This window comes from Typha angustifolia, chromosome 12, assembly GCF_048772165.1.
Source record: "Typha angustifolia cultivar Huaian chromosome 12, ASM4877216v1, whole genome shotgun sequence".
In the NCBI taxonomy this organism is placed as follows: Eukaryota; Viridiplantae; Streptophyta; class Magnoliopsida; order Poales; family Typhaceae; genus Typha; species Typha angustifolia.
Window position 1 is genome coordinate 7820973 of NC_133250.1, and position 9753 is coordinate 7830725.

At 36.8% G+C, this 9753-nt stretch overlaps 1 protein-coding gene across 3 annotated transcripts; it reads right to left on the reverse strand.

Moving 5' to 3' along the window:
* Positions 1 to 1279: 1279 nt before the first annotated feature.
* On the reverse strand, positions 1280 to 9446 carry LOC140771671 (nonsense-mediated mRNA decay factor SMG7). Of its 3 annotated transcripts, none has more exons than XM_073113259.1 (8): positions 9329 to 9446; positions 8751 to 8850; positions 6657 to 7259; positions 6384 to 6506; positions 5258 to 5487; positions 3200 to 5143; positions 2943 to 3084; positions 1280 to 1859 (listed from the first exon to the last, which is right to left on the reverse strand). In XM_073113259.1, the coding sequence occupies exons 2-6, from the start codon at positions 8817 to 8819 to the stop codon at positions 3223 to 3225; spliced, it is 2946 nt and encodes a 981-aa protein (XP_072969360.1). In that variant the 5' UTR covers positions 8820 to 8850; positions 9329 to 9446; the 3' UTR covers positions 1280 to 1859; positions 2943 to 3084; positions 3200 to 3222. The 3 variants fall into 3 exon arrangements, with proteins under 3 accessions (XP_072969360.1, XP_072969362.1, XP_072969361.1); XM_073113261.1 differs by having other exon boundaries at positions 2943 to 3087; XM_073113260.1 differs by having other exon boundaries at positions 9277 to 9403.
* Positions 9447 to 9753: the final 307 nt, after the last annotated feature.

Consider the following 9753-nt stretch of genomic DNA (forward strand, 5'->3'; position numbering starts at 1 on the left):
TGCTGGGGATATAAATGATTGTAAATCTACTTCAGGTCATGTTTTTTTATTTGGAGGAGCTGCAATTTCTTAGACAAGTCAAGAACAACAATGTGTTGCAAGACATATATTGTTTGAATAAAATGATTCATTGATGATATGGAGATAGGTATTAGTAACGAAGAGGAAGATATATATACAAATACAATATCATCACATACATGACATTGTGGAAAATAAAGCGGTAAATGTAAGGTGTCCACCTTCTACTGAGATGACCATATAAATGCAAGACCGGAACCTTTTTGAATGACAGGAAAAGTAAAAGGTAAATAAAATTCACAGTTTAATAAAATAATTGTAACTATTTATTAATTAAAATAGAAGTTAGAAGATATGCCAATGAAAATAATATTAAAGAGGAAGGAGAAGTGTGATCGAACTATCTACTAGTAACTAATAGTTAAACTAAGTTAACTGACTAGAATATACTACTCCTTAAACTTATAACTTATTAGACCTAATAAAATTTTAAGCTGATTAACGTATTATGTATATATATTTTCTAAACTTATCTTTCAGCAATTTAAAGTTCAAAAATTAGAACTAATCAATATTTTTATCAGGGATACAATAAATTAGACCACATTTAATAATAAATTTAAATAAAATTTTATTTTGATTAAAAAATATAAAATGTGTCTATTTCTGTCAAAAAGGCAGAAAAGCCTTCATTTTATACATGCGAGTCATCAACGAGTGCCAGAAACTGAGATGACCATATAAATGGCATCATAATATCATATAATATATTTTCCTGTAAACTAAAAATGACGTTGATAATAAACACAGCTATTTAGACAAGAATACATCTGAATAAATATAGGCATAGACAATTATAAAACCAATACTTGCAAAGAAAGAAGTCGAGCAAAATAGCACATATTCCGAACATTCAGGAACAAGTGGAATGCACCCATCATTAAAGCTCACAACAATTAACGACATTTCAAGAGCACATATATGAGAACCCAATGGCAACAAATCCCCACCCCCAACCAACAAAAAAGAAAGGAAAAAAAATCTAATTCCAGATATATAATAATGTAAAAGTCACCAAGTTAAGATGATTTTAGAGGCTTAGAGCATACACCTATTTCCACCCATGAATGAAGCATGCAGCAAACAGGAAGGTGGAAAACAACAGCTGATGCGGTTAACAGGATTGGAAATGGAAACCGCGTGAAAAAATTTGCTGTGTTACAATCTTATAGAACCCAAGAAATGAGACTGCATACCATTAGACTACAAAAGCATCTTATTAAAGATAGAATCACACATAAAGTCAAGGTACATGATATAGTGACCAATATAAATAGTTTGACCATCTTCACCAAATAAAAGAGACACTGACACTGACGCTGACACTGACAACTTAGTACGTGCAAGTCCAAAACATATACTGAGTCAAGATACCACTCTATCAAAGGAAGATCCACACTCACAATACTAGCAGTAATAATATTAAGGTATATATCTTCCTAAAACCAAACTCTTTCTGCAATCTCTTCCATTCCATATCATTTTGATCCGAGTATTATCACCAAGCAGCCTCCTCCAATTGATTGAATCTTTTCAGCAGATTCTACGTCTCTTATATTGCTCACTCAAAGCAGAAGTATCCTTGTAGCAGATTTACCTAAAGACCAATAACTGAGACAGAGCAACTCATTGACGGCATCTCTACAGCTCAATTCTGGCCCAGATAAGATTTAAGCTTATCGCGATAAACCCCAGGGTCAAGCACACGAGTGAGAACTTTTTCAGCATCATCAATCACAGATGTTTCTGTCCCTCGAGTCTAGGAGTTCCAGTACACCCTGCAAATAAAAATTGGAGTAATATGTAACAGAATCTGAAAAGTATAAGAACACTCTACTTCCATAAGATAAATAAAAAAACCAACTCTCTAGAATTGCAGAAGTCAGAGCAGAGAAAAAAGCCGAAAGAGAAAAGCGGATCTGTAAGTACATTTTTCTACAACTGTTCAATTTCTTTTCAACCAAATATACCAAATGCTAACTTCACAAATTTAACAAAGCAATGTTTCCTAAGCTCTTCAATATTTATTCAAATAAATGTATCATGCAGGCATATACTAATACTATTGAAAGTTTCCTTTATAAAGATATTTTATAAGCTGAATAGATATAAGGATCACTCATCAGCCAGGACAAAGAGAAAACAGCATAGAGGCAACGTGGTCAATGAACATCATAAATATTCATCCAGGCAAATCCAGGACACAAAAACAGTCTTAGAAAGAGATCTTGGAGACAATTGTGTAGCCAGACAAGTATGAATCGAAGTTACTAAATGGAAATAGAAGACCTAGTTAGAGAATTAGGAGCTATTTTCTGCATATCAGCAGACTGCAAACAGCAAATAATGTAATACATCAGAAAATATAGACGCAAAATGCACATTAAGATCATCTGCCACAAGTTACAACAATTGGCTAAAGAGGAGAAAGAAAATATGCATACATATAAAAAAAAGGCATTACTATGAATTTGCTGAAGAAACAGAAATGAAGACAAAGTAGACAAAGGGGCAAGTCTCATATATTTTCAGATTTGAATATGAATTGATAGATAACTAGAAAAAAAAATATAAAGAAAATTTCACTAGTTGAAAGAGAGGCTTATGAACTTCTATCTGTATGTCCATACAATCTAGCCAGCCACTATGAATAGCTCTCTCAGCATATCCAATCTTAAGCATTTAAGGCACAATGGCCAGGATTTCTTTGACTAGCCTAAACCCCTGTAAATGAACTGCTTAGAAAATCCTTCCCCAAGTCAGAAATCACTCAAAGAGGACTTAAAATCTTGGTTTTAATTTTCTGAAAATAGAATAAAAGAGGAACAGTAGTATGAAACAAATGGAACCCCAAGACTTACCAAATTTAAGGGTAATACTTTCAATGCTCCCAAGACCATTCATGCTCCAAATGAAAATAATATTGAAAGGGCTGAAAAGTGGGGCGGAACTCGATATGCACCAAGGCTGCAGGCCAGTACTGCAACAGATTCTGAGCAACCTCTGCTTTAAATAGATCAGCAATCAATAAATTTTCTCAGTTTCAGTTCTTACAAAAGAGAAAGGACAAGTTAGAAGGCTATGTATCATTAAATATGCTATCAAGTAATATCTTTACCTGTAATCGTTTTGGTACAACTCTCACACAAAGTAGCGATCAGACCAAAGAGATTGCGCTGGCTGCTGTTCTGGCAACAGACCATTTTGCTGATGTGCTTGCTGAAGCTGTTGTTCTGCATATGGTTTTAGCTGCTCAAAAAGTTGGAAATCTTGCCATTTATTCTCGTTAACCACATGAGTCTGCACACCAGAAGCCTGTTTACCAGGAAAAGGGAAGCCAGTAGTGGCATTAACTGCATTATTTCTAACAGCGGTAACATTTGGATACATGTAGCCAATGTTATTTTTATAGTTATCCATCCCAACAGCCTTAGTTGATGGTGGTTGGTAACCGTCTAACCAGCTGTAATCATCAACCTGAGGGTGCTGGTCCTTTGTAGTTAAGCTTGAAATGGGATCATCCTGTTGCTTCGAAGGAACATGGCTAAAACCTGGAGGAGGTCCAATATGCCTAACAGGACGACTAACAGGATTTTTCTTTGATGCCGCTGGCAAAGCTGCTGTGAACTTTATAGATGTTGCATCAGACACTGCACCTGATGGTACTACATAATGTAGAACAGATGATGCAGCGACTTCAGCAGCTTTAATCTGATTGTACAGCATGCTGGTATTACTTGAATTTACTGCAGCTGAAATTTGAGGTGCAAACGACTGAGGCTGCAAACCATTCAATCCTCTTTGCAACCCCTGCTCTAGAAGCCCATTGTCACCAAAGTTCAAATTCTTCAGTCCATCAGATAAGAATGCTTGTCGCTCGAGAAGCCATTTTGAAGTTTCTGGACTGGCGTAATGTGGAGGTAGTTGGGGTACAACAGTTTGCAGATCTGCACCCACATTCAAAATGTTTGGAAGATTGCCATTATCCAGAGGTGTAGTAAACGATGTCCCATTGGTTGCCCAATTGGCAGCAGACGCTTGAACAGGACGTGTGTACTCATTCGTAGGAGACACTGAACTAGTTATGCTGGGAAACTTCTCAGCAACAGTTGGCTTAAATACAATAACTTCTTCATCTTCTTCTCCTTCAACATAAAGTTGTGCCTTTGACTGAATTGCTGCCGCTGATAGTTTTGCCTCAAGGTTCATTCTGTCATCAATTTGACATCCTTGCTTATTACCATTTGTCTCAGGTATATCAGTGATGCCAGTACGCGTAGCTTCAAATTCTGGAGGCTCTATGCTCATCACGAATTTCTTTGAGTATGGATCAAAATATATTCTCTGCTTATCAATCTGAACAACATTCATAAGAGCCCGTCCAGCTGCCAGAATCCTTTGAACACGAGTACTTTTTTCTTTGATGCTCCCAATTTCGAATGCATGCTTCCTTGAAAAGTCCAAAATAACCTGTGCTGGCACTAAAGGTAAAAATCCTCTCAATTCAAAGTCCTCCCACAATGCAAGCCTATTGCCAGTTTCCCCTTCATCATACATACTCATATCAGAAAAGCAGTTATCATCATCATCACCATCAACAGATGCAAGGCCTGTCAGGATTAACTTGTTCAAAAATGATATGCATTGATTCCAGAAAAATGATCTTGCTTTAGATTGATTTTCCTCTATGTCAGAACCTGCTGCAATATCTGGATGACATGCCAGCCATTCAATGTAAACAAGAATGGCTGGCAAGTAGGTGCTTGATGCAATGTCATGTAGCTCTACGCATCTCTTAAGTATATGTCCAACAAACTCAAAGGCAGCTGTAAATGCATTCTTAAGAAGTAAAGTACGCTGCAGTATCTCAGCATATGACAGACCTTCTGACTCCCTCTTCACATTATGCACTGTGAATATAAGAATGGCTATAAGTCTCACAATGATGAGTGCATTTTCGGCAGCATCAGAACTGAAATTAAGCTCCTCTTCCGGACCAGAAGAAATAAGATCATGTAGATCACTGATTACTGAAGAAAATATTTCTCCAAATGTTTCCAAGCTGTTTAAATAAATAAATAAATTGATCATGTAAGACATATTAAAGCAACAAGAAAGAATATCTTGCCCCTCTGAAAAGGAAACACTAAAGGAGAAGAGAAAATATAAGCACTACCTGGTCCTTGTAAAAAGAATGCCATTAAGTCGCACAAATCGAGTAGAAAAAGCTTTAAATATTTCAGGAATGGTGGGTTCTCGTTCTTTAACAGGAGTTGCATCTGTTTTTAATTCTTTTGCTAGAACCTTTGCATCTCTTCCTCTACCCCTTCCAGCTGATCGTGTGGGCAATATCCTAGCTGCAGGGGCTTTGGTATTACTAGGCAACTGAGAATAATTTTGACGATTCTGCATAAAATAATTCCTAAAGTCAGAATACTCAAAGATTATTGGGGGACCTAAACATCATCAACTGAATGATGTGAAACCGATAGCATTTTTAAGTAGATCATAAATTTCCAGTATAAAACAAGGAAAATTTACCAGAAAGGTGCACCCATGTCATCACCAAACCTTTAATTGAGCTACTTATACCTACCTATAAGTACTATGTCAAAGCTGCTAACTTTTAGTAGTAAAAAATCACTACACAAAACTTAATAAATTTGAAAGAAGTTGTATCAATAAGTAATCACTATGAAGTTAGATATGCACTAATTTGTGTCAAAGATCCAAATTATGTAACCTCTCAAGATATCATATTACCTTGTGTGGAGACAGTAGACACAACACAACAATCGCTAACCTGACGGAACCAATTGATTTGTGTATTTAATTACAAATCAAGAGGGATCACAGAATTGTATGGAACCCCTATTATGTGAAGCTATCATGTACAAAAGCAGTACATTAAATTTCAGCATAGTATAACTGTGGTGATGCATGACAACACTTCACAATTTCGATATCAACCTTTAATCTCTTATGTATAAGATTCATATACAGCCACAGGGACCATGTAAAAAACAACTCATTTAGAGTATGCACACAACTAACTATAATATAACTAACATATATAGAGGGCTTCCTTGGTATATGAGAAGCTCAAAATTCTGTAATTAATATGAATTAGACTTGAGCAAGCTCTAACAACTTTAGTATTGGCATAATGTGTTAGATCAGTAAAGTAATTTTTTCATGTTGGAACAATAGATCAAGAAGCTTTATAAGATTGTGCAACAATAAAAGAAGAGCAGATCCAACAAAGCAGCACATCTGATGGGTTGTCACCAATAAAGAAGTACCTTCTCAAATGCAATAATCAAGTTATCCCTTGCAGTTGAAAAAGGAATATCCACTGCCAAGCTCCGAAAGTAGCGGTAGACAGCCAATAGATCGTCACCAAAGTAGGATGCTAATATTGCAAGCTGACAAACATGACACATATTCATATGTTAAAAGAACTCATGACTCAAAATCATAAAATAGTACCCCTTAGACCATTCATATTAGCACAGTACAGGACACAACTATAGCAAAACAAATAAAAAATGTGAAGGACTCAGAAATTAGAGAACCTGGTGATGGGTGTTGCCACTTGAAGGACAGAGAGAAGCTGCCTGCTTATAGTAGCTAGAAGCAGCAGCATATTCTCGCTTGACAGAATCACCTTCTCCATACAATCCCTTGTAACGGGCAAGGTCACCCAGATATATCAAGCAGCGGTGACAAGAGATAAGCCCCTTCTTCATCTCAGCCATTTTCTTTTCATCTTTCATTGGAAGAATTTGATTATCAGATTCCTCGGAAAAGTAGCCCAGAGGTAGACCATAGTTTGATCTAATTTTCAGTATAAGATCATGATAAAATCCTGTTGCTTCTGAAAGGAAGCTTTTAAAGGCAGATCGAATTCTCTTAATCCTCTCCATATTAGCACTACTTTTCCCACCTTGTGAAGCAATTGATCCAGCAGGTGGTGCGGCATTAATCCGTGCCCGGAATTCCTCAATTCTCCTATAGTGCAACTGCCACAGAACATATTCTATCTCGTGCTTTTCAGAAAAATCATGATCTTCAAGGACTATGGCCTCATAGTTCTCACGCATCTGAAACCATATATTAGGGTCTGAAGGAACTTTCATCTGTGCTGACTTTCGCAGACCATTCTCAAGTTCAATATTCTGTAGAAAACATGATAATTACCAGAGGTTTTAAAAAAAACAATGCAAACAAGACGCTCAGATCCTCCTTTGAGATCTGATCAAACTTTGAGGTGCCAAGACTGTTTATGATATGTGCAATAGTAGCAGGCACTTGTGGAAAACGAGAAGCATCATGTATAGAGAAAATGCAAAGTTGAAAAGAAACCTTACTATTGATAAAGAGTTATCCTTCTGTCCAATGTTCAACAGGAAGTTGCAAAAATGTGATGCCATCACAGCAGGAAATTGTAGCACACAATTGCCATATCACATTTGGCAGTGTGCTAAAGTATTTATTAAATAAACTAATATCTTAAGTGTCGTAGGTCAACTTTTCTGCAGTAAGATCCCATATTAAAGTCTACTGCCTCCACATTCCATAATTACAAATAGCAGGGTTGTACAGAAATACAAATGACCATACGATATGCGTTGATAAAGAAAGAAAAGTCTAAAGGAATGGGAATCAAGATCATTTAAAAATCTATTTGCAACCAACGGAACATATTGAAAATAAATGGGAACGTAACGATAATAAGATCTAAACCGGATACAAATAAAACCAACTTTAATTCCACAACATCATGAGATACTTGTAAGTAAACCATATAAAAGGGTAAAACAAAAACAACTAGACGCACATAGTATCTGAGCTAAACCAACACATTCTAGTGCAATGCTCAATCAAATGAAAAGTTCTATAGTTCATTTCATCACCAAAATTAAATTATAGAATCTTCTTGCTTGTATCTGCTTTTGAGTTTGTATTGCCATCCTTTCTTAAGTCTACACAATGGTCCACAGATGCATTGCATCATGTTACTGCATCTGGAATCAAAAGCTAATGCTTCCTACACCAACACCACTGTTTCTTATCTTTCCATGATGTCAAACCACAGAGCAAATCCATTTTTTACAAGGAATTCCTAAAGATAGGACCATAAGACGATAGCACCTTTAGATCAGTTGGCTCCAATATCAAGGCATCAATAAATAAAGCATAAAAAAATTCTTAACAAAAAGCTGAAAGGCGACTATGATAAATATTAATATCCTGAACAAGAAGGGAATGCATCAGGCATTCTTAATAGTCTTACACACACCCCTGTCAGTTTCTGAGCAAATACCATAAACAAGTATCAACAACTAAAAATATTAAAATTGCCTAACCATTACAACTACAACAGCTTTTGATTGGATAGTCCAGCTAACAAAAACAAAAACAAAAAAAAGAAAGAAAATAAGAGAAGACAACAAAATAAGCTCAAATTACCTCTTTAGTAACGACAAAGAATCGAGTGAAATAAGTTTTGCATCTCCAAGCAAGTCAAAGTAGAGAGCTTACCACTTTGAATATTAACTATCACAAATTCATGAGTACAAAGAAACAAGGTGCATCCGAAAGCATGAGCAACTATTATGTAAACAAAGACCAAATTGTCAAGGGAACAAATTAGAACAAGAGCATACCTTCTTGTAAAGTCGTTCGGCACGCTCCCAAGATGAGGGAGCAAGTGAACTATCCATCGGGACAGCCATCAATCCATCAAGAGCGTGGTATCTAGAATTCCTGCAATAAAATAGGCACCAGTAAGATGCATCCATACATCACGAAAACAAGAACATGCACCCAAATATTCAAAACAAAAGAGGAAAATAGTAATCACAATCGATCAACGCAACGAATTTACAGCAAAGTGCAAAATTCAAATAATTCCATCTATTTCTCCCTTTCCCAACACTAAAAAAGCTCAGAATCCAGCCTTTACCAAATCCGAAACCCTAATCCCTAACAGATCTTACACCGAACCCCAATCCAAACACTAACGACACCACCACCACCCAACCCCGCCAGAAACCCCACCGAACCAAACCCTAAATTCGATCATTCGCTTCCGAAACCAAGAATGCGTCCAAAATCAACAGATCCCGCCAAATCCGACCCCGAAAACAAAAGAAAACCCGCAAAAATCGGGAAAAATCACGGATTCCTCACCCTAAGGATCAAAGATTGAAGCAAGCGGGAGGTAGAGGCGAGGAAATCGTACCCCTCGAGGGAGATGGAGAAGGGGGTCTCCGAGGCCCGTTTTGACGTCAAATAGGAAAGGCCGGTGCGAGAAAGGCGACCGGATTATATAATTCTCAGGATATTATCGACTTTATAAAATAGATATTAATTAGTTTTTCCAGGATAAAATTAAGAAAAATTAGAAATAAAGAGAGCCACAGCAAGGCACGGCTCTGTTAGCCTTCGATTGTGACGTGGCAGCAAGCGAGTCGATACCTCATTTATCTAGACGGCAAGACCTGTCAGGTATGTGTTATGTTCTGGATATTCCTACAACCAGAGTTGGAGAGGATCCGATTGTGAGGATTAGAGGTTTAGTTTTGGTAATCAGCTGATCATAAGTGATAGGAATTGTACAAAGAAGGCTTGGTTCTTTCTCTGGGATAAGGGAGGGGTCTGGGCCTC

Excerpts from the sequence above, each read along its gene's own strand:
- LOC140771671 (XM_073113259.1), bottom strand. The coding sequence starts at position 8,819 with ATGGCTGTCCCGATGGATAGTTCACTTGCTCCCTCATCTTGGGAGCGT. Across the intron at positions 7,260-8,750 it reads CCGAACGACTTTACAAGAAG|AATATTGAACTTGAGAATGG; the intron begins GTATGCTCTTGT and ends TGTTTTCTACAG. Across the intron at positions 5,144-5,257 it reads ATTCTTTTTACAAGGACCAG|CTTGGAAACATTTGGAGAAA; the intron begins GTAGTGCTTATA and ends TTATTTAAACAG.